Source organism: Etheostoma spectabile, chromosome 8 (genome assembly GCF_008692095.1).
Source record: "Etheostoma spectabile isolate EspeVRDwgs_2016 chromosome 8, UIUC_Espe_1.0, whole genome shotgun sequence".
In the NCBI taxonomy this organism is placed as follows: domain Eukaryota; kingdom Metazoa; phylum Chordata; class Actinopteri; order Perciformes; family Percidae; genus Etheostoma; species Etheostoma spectabile.
Window position 1 is genome coordinate 18843682 of NC_045740.1, and position 19140 is coordinate 18862821.

Here is a 19140-nt window from a genome sequence, read left to right on the forward strand (position 1 = left end):
AATGATACTGTGATATATAAACTACTAATTTTTCTATTTTGTTATACCACTTTCATTCTAACCCCAACCGCCCCGTCAGACACCGCCTACCAGAGACCTGGTCTATCCCAGGTTTCTGCCTAAAAAGAAGTTTTTCCTCGCCACTGTCGCACTGTTGCTTGCTCTGGAGGAAACTACTAACTGTTGGGTCCTTGTAAATCTGGGTGTGGTCTATGTAAAGTGTCTTGAGATAACTCTTGTTATGAATTGATTACTATAAATAAATTGAATTGAATTGAATATATATGGGATATGAAAAAAGAAAGAGTAATTTTTAAAAGATGACATAAATGCATATTGGAAATAACAAATGATTCCGACTACTGCGGTGATTTTGTAGGGGGGTGCATCTACTAGCGATAAGCGTCACTGTAGCCTCACTGACTACCCATCGAAAACCATGCGGCAGCTGCTGTCTACGCTACTTTTCTAACAGGAGAGCCCACTTCCCATAACAAACCCCGTTGGACTAATGTCCACACACACACACACACACGTTGCACATGGCTACAACGGCCCCAAATCTCCTATCAATCTTCACCATGGGAGAGACCGTGCCATGGCCTTTAATACCTCGTGAGCCAGTATGATTTTCCTCAACTGGAAGAAAAGCAAAAAAAGGTCAATGTGAGCATTGTACCTCTTGTGTATTAATTTGGGCACCTATACTAACACAAAATAAGGATTAACCCTTGGGTAGTCTTTTTTGTCACACTTTTTCAAAGTTTTGTCCATTTTTCTGCACTCTCTTAACTTTTTTTTCCCATTTGTGTCACTTTTTCAGCGTTATTGTAATAATTGTGTTAAATTGCTATCAATGCTATAAAATGTAATTTAACACCCAAATCCAATGAAAGTATAGACCCATCCACTTTATTTTTTATGACAATTGGTTGAAAGAAACCTAAATCTTGACAAAGAAACTTTGGAGAATGGGTCAAATTTGAGCGAGGACGACAGAAGAGTTAAAGCAAATCCGCAAATGACATCAAACAGTCAGTGATCAGGGTTCAGTACGACGACACGCTCATCCAGTGTCAGAAAGTCCTCAATCGCGTCGACGCCAGACGCTCACCACACATCAGCTTGGGGCATATTCTAAGGGTGGGGGGAAACATGCAAACTCCACGCAGAAAGGCCCGGCACGCCCAGGTCCGGACCCGGGACCTTCTTGCTGCGAGGCACAGTGCTGTGACTTCCAGTATTTACTATTCATGTGTTTTTGCTCTCTCCTGGGGGTTTTCCTGCTGTGTCGGGTTCTCCAGTGGACCCTCAGGCTGCTCCGGAGAAGCGATAGAGGACATGATGCGACTGGGAGAGCTCTGCATCGAAGTCCTGCAGCAGAACGAAGAACATCACTCCGAGGTATTCCATTCATTTTTATCCGTTTGGTTTGTTTTAGGACCGCCCGACACTCAGCTCTCATTCAGCTGTAGAATCTCTAAAAATGATCTTTAGGTTTTTACTGTAGATCAACTTTTTGTTTAATATTTTTGAACATACATAACAGACAAATAAGATTGAACACGGTGCTCCTTTTTATATTATATATATATATATATATATATATATATATATATATATATATATATATATATTAATCTTTTGGTTCAGGCATCGTTTTAAAAGTATTTATCATGTTGATAAGAGCATTAAAATGAGGAAAAGGTGGGACAAAAGGAAATCAGAGGACATTTAGAATAGATACAATGTGCAATTAATTGAGATTAACTATGACGTAATTCCATTAATGACAAGTATAAATTTAATCGTTTGAAGATGTTGTGTGTGTGTGTGTGTGGTGTGTGTGTGTGTGTGTGTGTGTGTGTGTGTGTGTGTGTGTGTGTGTGTGTGTGTGTGTGTGTGTGTGTGTGGGTGTGTGTGTTGTGTGTGTGTGTGGGGTGTGTGTGTGTGTGTGCGTGCGTGGTGGTCGTGGGCGTGCGCGCGTGTGTGTTATTATATTAAGTTACACTTGACCGGAGCCTGGAGGCCAAATCCAGTCTGTGACTATGTTAAATGGAGTAATCATTTTAATGTTTAGGCAAGGCTGCAACATCGACCTCAGGCTTTTAATTGTACATTCAGCAAAGTGTTTCTTTGAAACGAAAGAGGTGGACAGCTAATATTTTCATTTCCATATAGTTTATCTGGGTGATTCCTGTCTCATCTGCAGAGAGCGGTAGTGCTCCCACAGAATAAATCTGCTGACAGGCAGAGGAGCATCATGGGTACGAGAGAGGGGGATGCCGCTCCGAACAGATCCCACGGGGTGGGTAGGGACAGGTTCTCATTCAGGATTACAGTTTCAGGTCCACACAGCAGTGTTAAACACAGTTACTTTACCCAAGAGCAAAGAGGATTTCTTTCAACACAATAAAGAAGTCACTGAGCGTCTGAACTAAGCGGCATCACGTTGCCTGTGTGCAACTCCGTACCTTTATGTTGTTTTATTATTTTCTTTATTTAACATTATTTGTTCAACCTCTGATGAAATATGCATGAAACAAATACCTGTTCTAACTACTCGGGAACGGGGGCAAACCTGTCTTGAGTTTCAGTCGCCTGGACGAAACCAGTAGTCCAATTACTTTACTTTGGAGGGAGAAAGTATTTCCTGGGTATTTAGAGTAGAATCCCTTTCTTTGTGACCAAATGTCAGTGTTTTGCGTTGTTTTAACAGGTTTTCTCTTGTGAAGCACATTGTGACTTTGTCTGGAAAAGGTGCTTTAATAAAATAAAAATAGATAAAGAGTATATAGTGACATATAGTATTATGTTGGAGTAGCTGACTTGCTAAAAAAAAAAAAAACTTCTCTCGTGTTTGCGTCGATAATTGCAGCTCAGAAACTCTTATTTTCTCCTTTTAATTAATCTTCAGCGTGACGGCAGCGAAGACGCCGCGAGTCGCTTGATCATTTCATTAACGTTTTTGATCACTTTTTCGCAGCACTGTCCATTTTCCTCCGCTCTAAGTGGGAGACGACACGGCAAGTGGCGTCGCTGCGTTGGAGCGGCGGCCCGATGAAAACAACCCCACGGCCCTATGCAGGCCCCTTCACGGTGAAAACTGATCAGTCCTAGGTGTTGAGACGTGGCGGTTTGATTGGCCCTAAATGGCAGCGCGGCGCTCAGGCATCTGTTCCTGAGACTATAATAACACGCCGCGCTCTGCCGTGCCATGGCGGACGGTTGATCTCAGCTCCGAGCTTCGGATGTGATGTTAACACAAATTAGAGGCTTTTTAGTCAGAGCGCCGCCACAAGCTGTCACAGCTTAAATTTGAAGATGGAGAATAATTGCTTGTCAGCGTCGACACCGTGCACTCTCTCCGTGTTTCTCTCCCGTTCTCACCGAGGTTTCAAAGTTTTGCACACACACTGTTTAAGTACATATTTGGACCCTGATTGGCTCCAAAACTAGTTGTGATGTACAAACCAGCCAGCAGGCCCACGGTTGAACCCGGATTAAAGTGAGACAGAGAAGTTTCCTCCTTCGGCAGATACATGGGAGCGAGACTTCTGCATTTTTATAATTTATCATGTTAGCATGAAGGCTGATGGGATCACTTTGACTGGATTTTCACCTTTAACGATTACGATTTAATGTGAGAATAAACCTTGATTGGTTACCACTTTATAATAAGGGGACATGAGTTCAGTTTTATGCATGACAAGCAGAAATTCCTTCATGGGTACTTCATCAGTAATAACAAGGAACAAACAATACGTCAATGAATGCATCAATTAGGATATTCGATCATCATGATTTCGATTTATTGATGATTGTGTCTTATTTATAATGTTAAAAATGGACCAGGCAGCAGTTTATTTGAAGGGCCACAACATGATGAAGGGATGAGTTCAAACACTACAAGTAGTTTATTTAGCCTGTCACTTTAAATACAGATTACTCAGTTATTTGGGGGCTCGCCCTAGGGGGGTCCGGGGTATGACTCCCCCCCCCCCAAAGGTAAAAATAATAACTATTAAGGCACTTTGGAGAGTTTTTTGCAAAGAAATGCAGAAATTGATCTTAGGCCTACATGATATGTGCAAAACTGCAAGGTTAGGAGTCTATACTCTACATTTGTAGTATCAACAGGTATCAGGGTATTTACATTACTGTTAATCAGGCATCACTTGATTACACATTGTATTACTTTGTTATGATATAAGAAGTGACCCATATAATATGCAAAAACATAATGAAGAGACAGGGCTGTACATGACAGGAGCAACAGCTGAGAAGGTTTGTGTCTGTGGTGACCAGGTCCACCTCACACACAAATGTCCTTCTCCCAATCTATCTCTTTACCACACCACACACACACACACACACACACACACAACCACACACACACACCACACACCACACACCAACACACCTCTCAAAGCTGCCAGCTTGGCAACAAAGGATATAGTTTTAATTACTGGCTCCAGTGGTTGCCTCATTACAAATGCATATTATTAAATATTAAAAGTGATAATAAAACTGGTTAGTTTTAAAAAATATAGCCTAAGCCTGCCTAGATGCCGTGTGCGAGGGTCGAAATGGTCGACTGAATACGAGATTAAGCAGTTGAACAAGAATACGGCCATGTTCAGCCAAGACAAAAATAAAATGTCATTTAAAAGAAATCTGTCGTTCATTGTCGACATATCATGTTTTCAAAAGCATAACTTTCATCAGGGTTTCGTGACATTTTTCCAGCTAGCAGCTAACATGCGGACACAAGGAGCAGGCTCATTGATCACCAATTCATGATAGTTATGTCCCCTTATTAAAAGTGTTGTCATTTGATTGATGGCATCATTCTGCAGAGTGCAGGTAAACATCACAGCGAAGGAGCGATATGCAAACGTTTCTGAGGAAAGGTTTTGATCACTAACACAAAACACCCGTGACAAATATAGAATGGATGAGAGGATATTAAGGAATATGTACACCATAGATGCACAACATAAAAACGCAGAGATCATAAGGTTTGGAAAATCACTCAGCATTGAAATAACGGTGAAGGTGCACCCCCCCCCCCACCCCCCCATGCCAAACCACTACAGACACCTTATAAATCTATTTAACTTGTTATTATTCATCTGACTGTCCTTTCTGCTTCTCTTTTTGTATTCCACCGTGGGAAGGGAAGAGAGGTAAGTGTGTTGTGTGAATGTCCCGTCCCTCCTCCGCTCGGGTGGGGTTGTTGTTGTTGTGTTGGTGTTGTTGTTGTACGTTCGCTGGTTTGTCGGATCCTGAGCCCATCAGAGCCTGTTCCCCCTCCGTACGCCAAAAAGATTTAAAAAGAATATAGATGGCTTAATTGTCTGTCCAAGCACTGACAAAAGATTCATTTTGTACACATTTATATTTCGTATATGTCTGTCTATACTGTATTTTGGTATACTGTGTGGATATGTATGGGCCATATATAATCTATATATATATATATATATATTATATTATTATATAGGCCAGGATGGGGGGGTTTGTGTGCAACAATTTATTGTGGAATACCTTTTAGCCTATGTGAAGAAAAAAAAAAGTGCCATTTTGTCCTGGAGCTTATTAGTGGTATACTGCGTATACCTGCGTATAAACATAGACTGCACTACTGACAATTACCACACTGTAAAACAATATTCTGTTAAAAGTAAAAGTTCTGCATTGAATTGTGTGTACAAGTAGTATCATCAGGAAAATGTACTTAAAGTATTAAAATAAAGAGAGTCTGATCATCTCAGCTGGATCTGTGGGCCGTTATATTGTTGGCCAGTTTCATTTATAAATAAACTAAAATTTGTAAACTACATGTCTTTTGTTTGCAGAAATCTTAATTAGAAAGAATAGACTAAAGCTGTCAGATGAATGTAGTGGAGTAAAAGTACATTTCTTCTGAAATGTAGCGGTGGAGAAGTGAAAGTGGCATGAAAAGAGAAAGATCAAAGTACAAGCACCTTAATGTGTGCTTACAGTATTGAGTAAATGTACTTAGTTACATTCCCCACTGCATGGAAGTAGTGGAAAGAGTGGTGAAGCGAGGATCTTACTGCAGTGATGTGTTATCGAGAGAGTTTTGAGTTGTGTTCGGTGGTTAGGACGTCGTACCAGGATCAATGTTGACGGTGAGAGTGGATTGAAGAAGTAAAAGTATCCTTGGTGATGTTAAAAGTCCTTAGTTTCCTCCTTAGTTGGGTTGTTAAATAGTTTTCTCTCTCGCTGAAAAACCTAATTGCAAGTTTCTAAAAGAAAGGGATTATGAAATTATGAGTGGATAATGAGTGATATCTGTTTTGGGGTGGAAAAAATCTAATTTTAAACATAGATCTGCATTCAAAATTGAGCCTTTTCCTTTTTGTAATGTAATGTGTAGTCTCACATTGCCGCTCTATCTTCCAGCGCTGTGGAGAAGTCTGGCTACACCACAGATGCATTCTGGGACAGGAGATAAAAGAACGCTGTGCTGTTGTTTGCATTCAGTTAAACTAATCCAGTCGTGTTGGGCGGGCGCGAGCTCCGGACGCGGAGACGGTGGCTCTGCAAAGTAGTCTCGGGAAGGAACTTGTTTTGTGGAACATAGACAACATATTCTTTGTAATCTTTCCAATCATCCACCAAAGAACCTTGCGGCCCGCCTTGTGGCACACTACAAATGTTCTTGAAAACTGGCCATTTCTAGCGCGTAGCTTGCAAGCTCGAAGTCTCTTGTTTTGAAAGCACATTTCAGCAACAAGGGATTCGAGTGCTTTACATAAACCTTGAAGAGTCATTTTAAAATTGTGTCTCGCAAATAAGAAGTGTGAGTGCTGAGCATGGTCAGGCTGGTTTCATGCTGTTTGTTGGAGGTCAAAGGAAACTGAAATGATGTGATGAGTCGTCTGAAGGCACCGAGTACAGAGCTGCCGGGTCACTCTCTTTCTCCCGTCTTTCACATCTGGCTATTCTGCCTCTTTCACACACAAACGGTGCCCTCGGTGCAGCAGCGTGCGATTCAAGGCGGTTGCATTTCTTTTCGATGTCTGTAGGCGTCACCTGAGCAGGTTGCCTCCCGCACAGACCGGATGCAACAGCACTTTGCTGCTTTTTATTTTAAGTCCTTGTTGAAGCTAGATAGCCACATGCCTCCTTTTATTTAGACTTCTGCAGCTTTTAACGGGTCATCTTTCTTAGCCCTCGGAGGCCAGGGCATTTTTACATTTCTTTTTAAATATCCTTTAAGGATAGTTGCATAACTTCATATCCCGCGTTCATATCCAAATGTTCAGAAACAGACTCGGCTTTTGAGTGAGGCCCAAATTGTTAAAGTGGATGATTGGTGTTTTTACTTCACACACACACACACACACACACACACACACACACACACACACACACCACACACACACACGCGCGCACACACAATGAGGAGCATAACATCATAGAAGACAAGTTGACTAGGTAACTTCAGCAGACCCTGGCCACTTTACAAAGATGGTGGTGGCCAAAAACCAAACGTAAGGCTTCAAACTGGACCTTCAGAAGCCTGTGAGACAGTGCTGTAGTCAAGTCCACCTTTGTTGAGTCCAAGACCAGGACTAGTTGAGACAGAGTTAAGACCGAGTCAATAGAGGTGGAGTCCAAGTCAGACTGAGTCCAAATGAGAGACATTGCTCACAAGAGTCATTGTACGTGAATTTAAGCAAATTAAATTCCTTGTTAGCTGTCAAACTGTCGAGCGTGCGTTTGCATGCAAACATAGTTTGTGAAAGCAGAACTTCCGAATGTATTTGACTTTTTCTCCGATGCCGTTTTAAGTCTCTCTCCGTGTTTTTAGGCGTTCTCGTGGTGGCCAGAGTTGATGGCGAAACACGCCGAGTCCTTCCTGTCTCTGTACAGAGCCAACATGGACGCCGCTCTGCAGGTCCAGCCTGTCGACTCCGGGACAGCTTCCCGCTGTTCAGCGTCCTCAACAACTACCTGCGAACTGACGGTGAGCCTGACCTTTCTTTCTAGAGGAACGCATGCTGTCAAACTCAGCTGGCTTTAGGTGAATGTAGCGTATGAAGGATCTGCTATTTTTTAACCTCAGTCTTATATCCTCATATACTGTATATATAACGGTTTATGACGTTGCACTAATCCAGTCATGGACGTTCTTCAGTCGTAGCAAATCACTCCGTGAACAAACAAAAATGTATACAATTAATCGGACTTTTAGGTGTGAAAACGCCCTTAGTCTGTGTAACAGAAAACTGTGATTGGCGATAACTCTTGTTATGAATTGATACTATAAATAAAATTGAATTGAATTGAATATATATTGGGATATGAAAAAAGAAAGAGTAATTTTTAAAAGATGACATAAATAGCTATATTTGGAAATAACAAATGATTCTCGACTACTGCGGTGATTTTGTAGGGGGGTGCATCTACTTAGACGATAAGCGTCACTGTAGCCTCACTGACTACCCATCGAAAACCATGCGGCAGCTGCTGTCTACGCTACTTTTCTAACACGGAGAGCCTCACTTCCCATAACAAACCCCGTTGGACTAATGTCACACACACACACACACACACACGTTGCCCACATGGCTACAACGGCCCCCCAAATCTCCTATCAATCTTCACCATGGGAGAGAACCGTGCCATGGCCTTTAATACCTCGTGAGCCAGTATGATTTTCCTCAACTGGAAGAAAAGCAAAAAAAGGTCAAATGTGAGCATTGTACCTCTTGTGTATTAATTTGGGCACCTATAACTAACACAAAATAAGGACTTAACCCTTGGGTAGTCTTTTTTGTCACACTTTTTCAAAGTTTTTGTCCATTTTTCTGCACTTTCTTCAACTTTTTTTTCCGACATTTGTGTCACTTTTTCAGTGTTATTGTAATAATTGTGTTAAATTGCTATCAATGCTATAAAATGTAATTTAACACCCAAATCCAATGAAAGTATAGACCCATCCACTTTTATTTTTTATGACAATTTGGTTGAAAGAAACCTAAATATCTGACAAAGAAACTTTTGGAGAATGGGTCAAATTTGAGCCGAGGACGACAGAAGAGTTAAAGCAAATCCGCAAATGACATCAAACAGTCAGTGATCAGGGTTCAGTACGACGACACGCTCATCCAGTCGTCAGAAAGTCCTCAATCGCGTCGACGCCAGACGCTCACCACACATCAGCTTGGGGAACATATTCTAAGTGGTGGGGAAAACATGCAAACTCCACGCAGAAAGGCCCGGCACGCCCAGGGTCCGGACCCGGGACCTTCTTGCTGCGAGGCCACAGTGCTGCTGACTTCCAGTATTTACTATTCATGTGTTTTTGCTTCTCTCCTGGGGGTTTTCCTGCTGTGTCGGGTTCTCCAGTGGACCCTCAGGCTGCTCCGGAGAAGCGACTAGAGGACATGATGCGACTGGGAGAGCTCTGCATCGAAGTCCTGCAGCAGAACGAAGAACATCACTCCGAGGTATTCCATTCATTTTTATCCGTTTGGTTTGTTTTAGGACCGCCCGACACTCAGCTCTCATTCAGCTGTAGAATCTCTCAAAAATGATCTTTAGGTTTTTACTGTAGATCAACTTTTTGTTTAATATTTTTGAACATCCATACAGACAAATCGTTGAACACGGTGCTCTTTTTTATATATATATATATATTATATATTATATATATATATATATATATATATATATTAATCTTTTGGTTCAGGCATCGTTTTAAAAGTATTTTATCATGTTGATAAGAGCATTAAAATGAGGAAAAAGTGAGGGACAAAAGGAAATCAAGAACATTAGAATAATACGTGCAATTAATTGAGATTAACATGACGTTAATTCATTAATGACAAGTAAATATTTTAATCTTTTGAAGATGCTTGTGTGTGTGGGTGGTGTGTGTGTGTGTGTGTGTTGTGTGTGTGTGTGTGTTGTGTGGTGTGTGTGTGTTGTGTGTGTTGTGTGGTGTGGGTGTTTGTGTGTGTGTGTTTGTGTTGTGTGTGTGTGGTGTGTGGTGTGTGCGTGCGTGCGTGCGTGCGTGCGTGCGTGCGCGCGTGTGTGTTATATATAAGTTACACTTGACCGGAGCCTGGAGGCCAAATCCAGTCTGTGACTATGTTAAATGGAGTAATCATTTTAATGTTTAGGCAAGGCTGCAACATCCGACCTCAGGCTTTTAATTGTACATTCCAGCAAAGTGTTTCTTTGAAACGAAAGAGGTGGACAGCTAATATTTTCATTTCCATATAGTTTAATCTGGGTGATTCCTGTCTCATCTGCAAAGAGAGCGGTAGTGCTCCCACAGAATACAATCTGCTGAACAGGCAGAGGAGCATCATGGGTACGAGAGAGGGGGATGCCAAGCTCCAGAACAGATCCCACGGGGGTAGGGGACAGGTTCTCATTCAGGATTACAGTTTCAGGTCCACACAGCAGTGTTAAACACAAGTTACTTTACCCAAGAGCAAAGAGGATTTCTTTCAACACAATACAGAAGTCACTGAGCGTCTGAACTAAGCGGCATCACGTTGCCTGTGTGCAACTCCGTACCTTTATGTTGTTTGATTATTTTTCTTTATTTAACATTATTTTGTTCACCTCTGATGAAATATGCATGAAACAAATACCTGTTCTAACTACTCGGGAACGGGGGCAAACCTGTCTTGAGTTTCAGTCGCCTGGACGAAACCAGTAGTCCAATTACTTTACTTTGGAGGGAGAAAGTATTTCCTGGGTATTTAGAGTAGAATCCCTTTCTTTGTGACCAAATGTCAGTGTTTTTGCTGTTGTTTTTAACAGGTTTTCTCTTGTGAAGCACATTGTGACTTTGTCTGGAAAAGGTGCTTTAATAAAATAAAAATAGATAAAGAGTATTATAGTGACATATAGTATTTATGTTGGGAGTAGCTGACTTGCTAAAAAAAAAAAAAAACTTCTTCTCTGTGTTTGCGTCGGATTAATTGCAGCTCAGAAACTCTTATTTTCTTCCTTTTAATTAATCTTCAGCGTGACGGCAGCGAAGACGCCGCGAGTCGCTTGATCATTTCATTAACGTTTTTGATCACTTTTTCGCAGCACTGTCCATTTTCCTCCGCTCTAAAGTGGGAGACGACACGGCAAGTGGCGTCGCTGCGTTGGAAGCGGCGGCCCGATGAAAACAACGCCCACGGCCCATATGCAGGCGCCCTTCACGGTGCAAAACTGATCAGTCCTAGGTGTTGAGACGTGGCGGTTTGATTGGCCCTAAATGGCAGCGCGGCGCTCAGGCATCTGTTCCTGAGCTATTAATAACACGCCGCGCTCTGCCGCTGCCATGGCGACCGGTTGATCTCAGCTCCGAGCTTCGGATGTGATGTTAACTACAAATTAGAGGCTTTTTAGTCAGAGCGCCGCCACAAGCTGTCACAGCTTAAATTTAGAAGATGGAGAATAATTGCTTACTGTCAGCGTCGACACCGTTTCACTCTCTCGTGTTTCCTCTCGCCGTTCTCACCGAGGTTTCAAAGTTTTGCACACCACACTTGTTTAAGTCACATATTTGGACCCTGATTGGCTCCAAAACTAGTTGTGATGTCACAAACCCACGCCAGCAGGCCCACGGGTTGAACCCGGATTTAAAGTGAGCACAGAGAAAGTTTCCTCCTTCGGCAGATACATGTGGGAGCAGACTTCTGCATTTTTATAATTTATCATGTTAGCAGTTGAAGGCTGATGGGATCACATTTGACTGGATTTTCACCTTTAACGATTACGATTTAATGTGAGAAATAACCTTGATTGGTAACACTTTATAATAAGGGGACATGAGTTCATGTTTTCATGCATGAACAAGCAGAAATTCCTTCATGTGGTACTTCATCAGTAATATACAAGGAACAAACAATACGTCAATGAATGCATCAATTAGGATATTTCGATCATCATGATTTCTGATTTATTGATGATTGTGTCTTATTTATCAATGTTAAAAATGGACCAGGCCAGCAGTTTATTTGAAGGGCCACAACATGATGAAGGGATGATTCAAACACTACAAGTCAGTTTATTTAGCCTGTCACTTTAAATACAGATTTACTCAGTTATTTTGGGGGGCTCGCCCTAGGGGGGTCCGGGGGTATGACTCCCCCCCCCCCCAAAGGTAAAAATAATAACTATTAAATGGCACTTTCTGGAGAGTTTTTTGCAAAGAAATGCAGAAATTGATCTTAGGCCTACATGATATGTGCAAAACTGCAAGGTTAGGAGTCTATACTCTACATTATTGTAGTATCAACAGGTATCAGGGTATTTACATTACTGTTAATCAGGCATCACTTGATTACACATTGTATTACTTTGTTATGATATAAGAAGTGACCCATATAATATGCAAAACATAATGAAGAGACAGGGCTGTCCATGACAGGAGCAACAGCTGAGAAGGTTTGTGTCTGTGGTGACCAGGTCCACCTCACACACAAATGTCCTTCTCCCAATCTCTCTCTTTACCACACACACACACACACACACACACACACATACACACACACACTCTTCAAAGCTGCCAGCTTGGCAACAAAGTATGTAGTTTTAATTACTGGCTCCAGCGGTTGCCTCATTACAAACTGCATATTATTAAAATATAAAAGTGATAATAAAACTGGTTAGTTTTAAAAAATATAGCCTAAGCCTGCCTAGATGCCCGTGTGCGAGCGGTGCGAAATGGTCGACTGAATACGAGATTAAGCAGTTGAACAAGAATACGGCCATGTTCAGCCAAGACAAAAATAAACATGTCATTTAAAAGAAATCTGTCGTTCATTGTCAGACATATCATGTTTTCAAAAGCATAACTTTCATCAGGGTTTCTGTGACATTTTTCCAGCTAGCAGCTAACATGCGGACACAAAGGAGCAGGCTCATGTGATCACCAATTTCATGATAGTTCATGTCCCCTTATTATAAAGTGTTGTCATTTGATTGATTGGCATCATTCTGCAGAGTGCAGGTCAAACATCACAGCGAAGGAGCGATATGCAAAACTGGTTTCTGAGAGGAAAGGTTTTGATCACTAACAAAAACACCTCGTGACAAATATAGAATGGATGAGAGGATATTAAAGGAATATGTACACATAGATGCACAACATAAAAAACGCAGAGATCATAAGGTTTGGAAAATCACTCAGCATTGAAATAACGGTGAAGGTGCACCCGCCAATCGGCCCCACCCCGGCCCCCACCTCCGCACCCCCCCCAACACCGGCCCACCCCCCCCCCGCCCCGGACCACACCCCCCCCCACCACCCCCCATGCCAAACCACTACAGACACCTTTAAAAACTTGTTATTATTCATCTGACTGTCCTTCGTGCTTCTCTTTTTGTATTCCACCGTGGGAAGGAAGAGAGGTAAGTGTGTTTGTGAATGTCCCCGTCCCCTCCTCCGCTCGTGGTGGTGTTGTTGTTGTTGTTGTTGGTGTTGTTGTTGTACTGTCTCTGCTGGTTTGTCGGATCCTGAGCCCCATCAGAGCCTGTTCCCCCTCCGTCACCGCCAAAAAGATTTAAAAAAAGAATATATAGATGGCTTAATTGTCTGTCCAAGCACTGACAAAAGATTTCATTTTGTACACATTTATATTTCGTATATGTCTGTATACTGTATATATATTGGTATACTGTGTGGATATGTATGGGCCTATATAATATATATATATATATATATATATATATATATATATATATATCGGCCAGGATGGGGGGGTTTGGTGCAACAATTTATTGTGGAAATACCTTTATTTAGCCTATGTGAAGAAAAAAAAAAGTGCCATTTTGTCCTGGAGCTTTATTAGTGGGTATACCTGCGTATAACATAGACTGCACTACTGACTAATACCACACTGTAAACAATATTCTGTTACAAGTAAAAGTTCTGCATTGAAATTGTGTGTACAAGTAGTATCATCAGGAAAATGTACTTAAAGTATTAAAACTAAAGAGAGTCTGATCATCTCAGCTGGATCTGTGGGCCGTTATATTGTTGGCCAGTTTCATTTATAATAAAACTAAAACTTTGTAAACTACATGTCTTTTGTTTGCAGAAATCTTAATTAGGAAAGTAACTAGTAACTAAAGCTGTCAGATGAATGTAGTGGAGTAAAAAGTACATTTCTCTCTGAAATGTAGCGGTGGAGAAGTAGAAAGTGGCATGAAAAGAGAAAGACTCAAAGTACAAGCACCTTAAATGTGTGCTTACAGTATTTGAGTAAATGTACTTAGTTACATTCCACCACTGCATGGAAGTAAGTGGAAAGAGTGGTGAAGCGAGGATCTTACTGCAGTGATGTGTTATCCAGGAGAGTTTTGAGTTGTGTTCGGTGGTTAGGACGTCGTACCAGGATCAAATGTTGACGGTGAGAGTGGATTGAAGAAGTAAAAAGTATCCTTGGTGATGTGAAAAGTCCTTAGTTTCCTCCTTAGTTGGGTTGTTAAAATAGTTTTCTCTCTCGCTGAAAAACCTAATTGCAAGTTTCTAAAAGAAATGGGATTATGAAATTATGAGTGGATAATGAGTGATATCTGTTTTGGGGTGGAAAAAATCTAATTTCTAAACATAGATCTGCATTCAAAATTGAGCCCTTTTCCTTTTTGTAATGTAATGTGTAGTCTCACATTGCCGGCTCTATCTTCACAGCGCTGTGGAGTAAAGTCTGGCTACACCACAGATGCATTCTGGGACAGGAGAAAAAAGAACGCTGTGCTTTGTTTGCATTCAGTTAAACTAATCCCAGTCGTGTTGGGCGGCGCTGAGCTCCGGACGCGGAGACGGTGGCTCTGCAAAGTAGTCTCGGGAAGGAACTTGTTTTGGTGGAACATAGACAACATATTCTTTGTAAATCTTTCCAATCATCCACCCAAAGAACCTTGCAGGCCCGCCTTGTGGCACACTACAAATGTTCTTGAAAACTGGCCATTTCTAGCGCGTAGCTTGCAAGCTCGAAGTCTCTTGTTTTGAAAGCACATTTCAGCAACAAGGTGATTCAGAGTGCTTTACATAAAACCTTGAAGAGTCATTATTAAAATTGATGTCTCGCAAATAAGAAGTGTGAGTGCTGAAGCATGGTCAGGCTGGTTTCATGCTGTTTGTTGGGAGTCAAAGGAAACTGAAATGATGTGATGAGTCGTCCTGAAAGGCCACGAGTACGAGCTGCTGCCGGGTCACTTCTCTTTCTCCCCGTCTTTCACATCTGGCTATTCTGCCTCTTTCACACACAAACGGTGCCCTCGGTGCAGCAGCGTGCGATTCAAGGCCGGTTGCACTTTTCTTTTCGATGTCCTGTAGGCGTCACCTGAGCAGGTTGCCTCCCGCACACAGACCGGATGCAACAGCACTTTGCTGCTTTTTATTTTAAGTCCTTGTTGAAGCTAAAGATAGCTCACATCTGCCTCCTTTTATTTAGACTTCTGCAGCTTTTAACGGGTCATCTTTCTTAGCCCTCGGAGGTCCAGGGCATTTTTACATTTCTTTTTAAATTCACATTTTAAGGATAGTTGCATATAACTTCATATCCATGCGTTTCATATCCAAATGTTCAGAACAGACTCGGCTTTTGAGTGAGGCCCAAATTGCTTAATAGTGGATGATTTGGTGTTTTTACTTTCACACACACACACACACACACACACACACACACACACACACACACACACACACACGCGCGCACACACAATGAGGAGCATTAACATCATAGAAGACAACGTTGACTAGGTAACTTCAGCAGACCCTGGCCACTTTACAAAGATGGTGGTGGCCAATAAACCCAAACGTAAGGCTTCAAACTGGACCTTCAGAAGCCTGTGAGACAGTGCTGTAGTCAAGTCCACCTTTGTTGAGTCCAAGACCAGGACTAGTTGAGACAGAGTTAAGACCGAGTCAATAGAGGTTGGAGTCCAAGTCATGACTGAGTCCAAATGAGAGACATTGCTCACAAGAGTCATTGCTACGTGAATTTAAGCAAATTAAATTCCTTGTTAGCTGTCAAACTGTCGAGCCGTGCGTTTGCATGCAAACATATTGTTTGTGAAAGCAGAACTTCCTGTTAATGTATTTGACTTTTTCTCCGATGCCGTTTTAAGTCTCTCTCCGTGTTTTTCAGGCGTTCTCGTGGTGGCCAGAGTTGATGGCCGAACACGCCGAGTCCTTCCTGTCTCTGTACAGAGCCAACATGGACGCCGCTCTGCAGGTCCAGCCTGTCGACTCCTGGGACAGCTTCCCGCTGTTCCAGCTCCTCAACAACTACCTGCGAACTGACGGTGAGCCTGACCTTTTCTTTCTAGAGGAACGCATGCTGTCAAACTCAGCTGTGCTTTAGGCTGAATGTAGCGTATGAAAGGCAGATTCTGCTATTTTTTAACCTCAGTCTTATATCTCCTATACTGTATATAATCATGGTTCATTATGACGTTGCACTACCTCCAGTCATGGAACGTTCTTCAGTGCGCTAGCAAAATCACTCCGTGAAACAAACAAAAAATGTATACAATTAATCCGGACTTTTAGGTGTGAAAACGCCCTTAGTCTTGTAACAGAAAACTCTGATTGGACAGATGGTCTAGCTAGCTGTCTGGATTTACCCTGCAGAGATCTGGGGACCAGGTAACCATAGTCCTCAGATTGGACAGATAGTCTAGCTAGCTGTCTGGATTTACCCTGCAGAGATCTGGGGACCAGGTAACCATAGTCCTCAGATTGGACAGATAGTCTAGCTAGCTGTCTGGATTTACCCTGCAGAGACCTGAGGACCAGGTAACCATAGTCCTCAGATTGGACAGATAGTCTAGCTAGCTGTCTGGATTTACCCTGCAGAGATCTGGGGACCAGGTAACCATAGTCCTCAGATTGGACAGATAGTCTAGCTAGCTGTCTGGATTTACCCTGCAGAGTTTAAATCACAACACAAAGAAAGTGGAAGGTGATGGACATCTGGTAACATCTGACAGAATTTTCGACAGCACCGGGGCAATCTCTGAAAAGAAACGTCAAAATAGACAAACCAACCATCTGGAGAGTCTGGTTTACAATTTGGGCTTAAAGCTCAAGAGTGTAATTAGTGTTTTTTTTTACATGTCTTGTTACAGTCGCACACGCAAACATCTCCAAACTGTATGTTTCATCTGCTGAGTGGAAATGTAGCAAATCCAGTTCAACACAGAAGGTTCCCCGTGATCTGAGCCTTTAGCCAACCGCGTGTCAGGAACAGTTCGCTGGATAGTTTTCTGCTGCCTGTAATCACAGCTTCACACTGCCAGTTTCTGTGGGCTCTGGACCAACAAGTGTGTGTGCAGCAGTCAGATCATCCTCCACACACACACACACACACACACACACACACACACACACACGCTGCTTAAGACTTTCTCCAAATTCAATTTTGTCAGCTTTCTCTCTGATGGGAAATCAGAAAGTGAAAGATGAAAACTAATTCCAAAAAAATCTCTTACTAGTTTCACGCTGCTGTTAACTCCCAAAATGTGAGGATCTGTGCAACATAATTCATGTGATCCTGTTTCCTGTTTAGTGTATTTTATGTCCCTACAGTCGGAAAGTTAAATCAACCAGTCCATCAATCTTCACTGGCGCTCATATATCGATAAAACTAGCTGTGGGCGCCTGGGTAGCTCACCTGGTAGAGCAGGCGCCAATATGTGGCACGGCTGTGGGTTCGACTCCGCCTTGCGGCCCTTTTGCTGCATGTCACCCCTCCCTTCATGTCTTCATCTGTCCTATTAAAATAAAGGCCTAAAATGGCCAAAAAAGAATCTTAAAAGAAAGAAAGTTGGAAGCTTGAAAACTTCAAAATCATTTTCCATCTACCTTTGTAGATTTATGATTAGTAAACCATTTCCCGCAACACCTCCACACATCAGTCATGATTTTTGGAATAAAGGAAACAATTTTTTTGTGAACACCCACTTATCCCTGCAATGTGCTTTTCTACATCTCAAGGTCTCTCCGGTGTGGGGAAAGAATATGAAAAAATAAACAAAGCAACGTAAGAAATGATGAAGTAAACTTTAGACTAAGTGTTGCACTGCTGTGTTTCGGGTTGTTGTCGTATTTTCTCCCTCCCGATAAACTGCATCTCACTGAGAAAGAAATCATCTCATTGTTTCCTTCCATCCGAGCCCTCCGTCGGCTCGGAGGCTTTGTCTCGGAGCCAGCAGAGATTTGGCGAGATGCGAGGCGTTATTTAACATAGATGATGCCAAAGTACCTCGAACACAGTAACAGACAGACAGACAGACAGACAGCCCAAGGGCACTGCTGGGAACAAAAAACTCAGTGTTTCATTATGTGAAGAACCCACAAATGTCTTTTTTTTGTGTGTGTGTGGGTCTCATATCTTTTTTCCTAATTACCATCCTCTATTAATGTCATAATTATTCCAAGTGTCACAACATTAGTCCACTTAAATTGGAGCGTAATGAGGCAATAGACGGAGCCGAAACACAGAACGAGCGCCATCATAGTTTTGACTGTTTGCGCAAATGAGGTCTTCCGTCTTTCATAATTATGTCTGAAAGTGAGAGAAAAGAGACTCGTTCGAGTTCACTCCCAATCAGACGCCCGGGTGACACGAGAGAAGGAGGTTTGATCCCTGTCGATCCTCGACTTCTCTGATGGCTCACAGCGTTTTATCAAATATTAAAAACCAAAATCAGCCAAACATCCGCAGTGACAGCCGCGGCTCGGCCGATCTCAGTCTACCTTTTTGGACTCTTTGAGGATTTTCTTCCAACGAGTGTATTACTTCTCTGCAGTTCTGTAGATTATTTAAATGCTCACTTGATTGTCAGCATGTGAAGGCGAGCGTTTTTGCTTTTTTTTTTGCGAGGGAGGCTGGGTTTTTTTTCATTTTCTCTCCAGAGGGCCAAAAAGGCTAGTGTTAATCATGGCGGAGCAGAGCGAGAGGAATTAAAACTAATGAAGTCCTGAGAGAGCAGCCTGCTCGCTTCTCACCCAACACTCTCCGTCTTTGTCTCTCCTCCTCGCTGTGGACTGTTAGCGTCTCCTGGGGGATTTATCTATCTGTTTGACTGTCCCTCAAACCTACATGGAGGGATTTGGGGGGGGGGGGGGGGGGGGGG

The 19140-nt window shown here is 42.3% G+C and overlaps 1 protein-coding gene across 1 annotated transcript in view; it reads left to right on the forward strand.

The window, feature by feature from the left end:
- cadps2 (Ca++-dependent secretion activator 2) overlaps positions 1-19140 on the forward strand; it is a 294438-nt gene that overhangs the window by 225084 nt on the left and 50214 nt on the right. Inside the window, 2 exon segments of the mRNA XM_032522241.1 lie at positions 9388-9488; positions 16149-16305. Of these exon segments, the coding sequence (XP_032378132.1) occupies positions 9388-9488; positions 16149-16305 (258 nt within the window).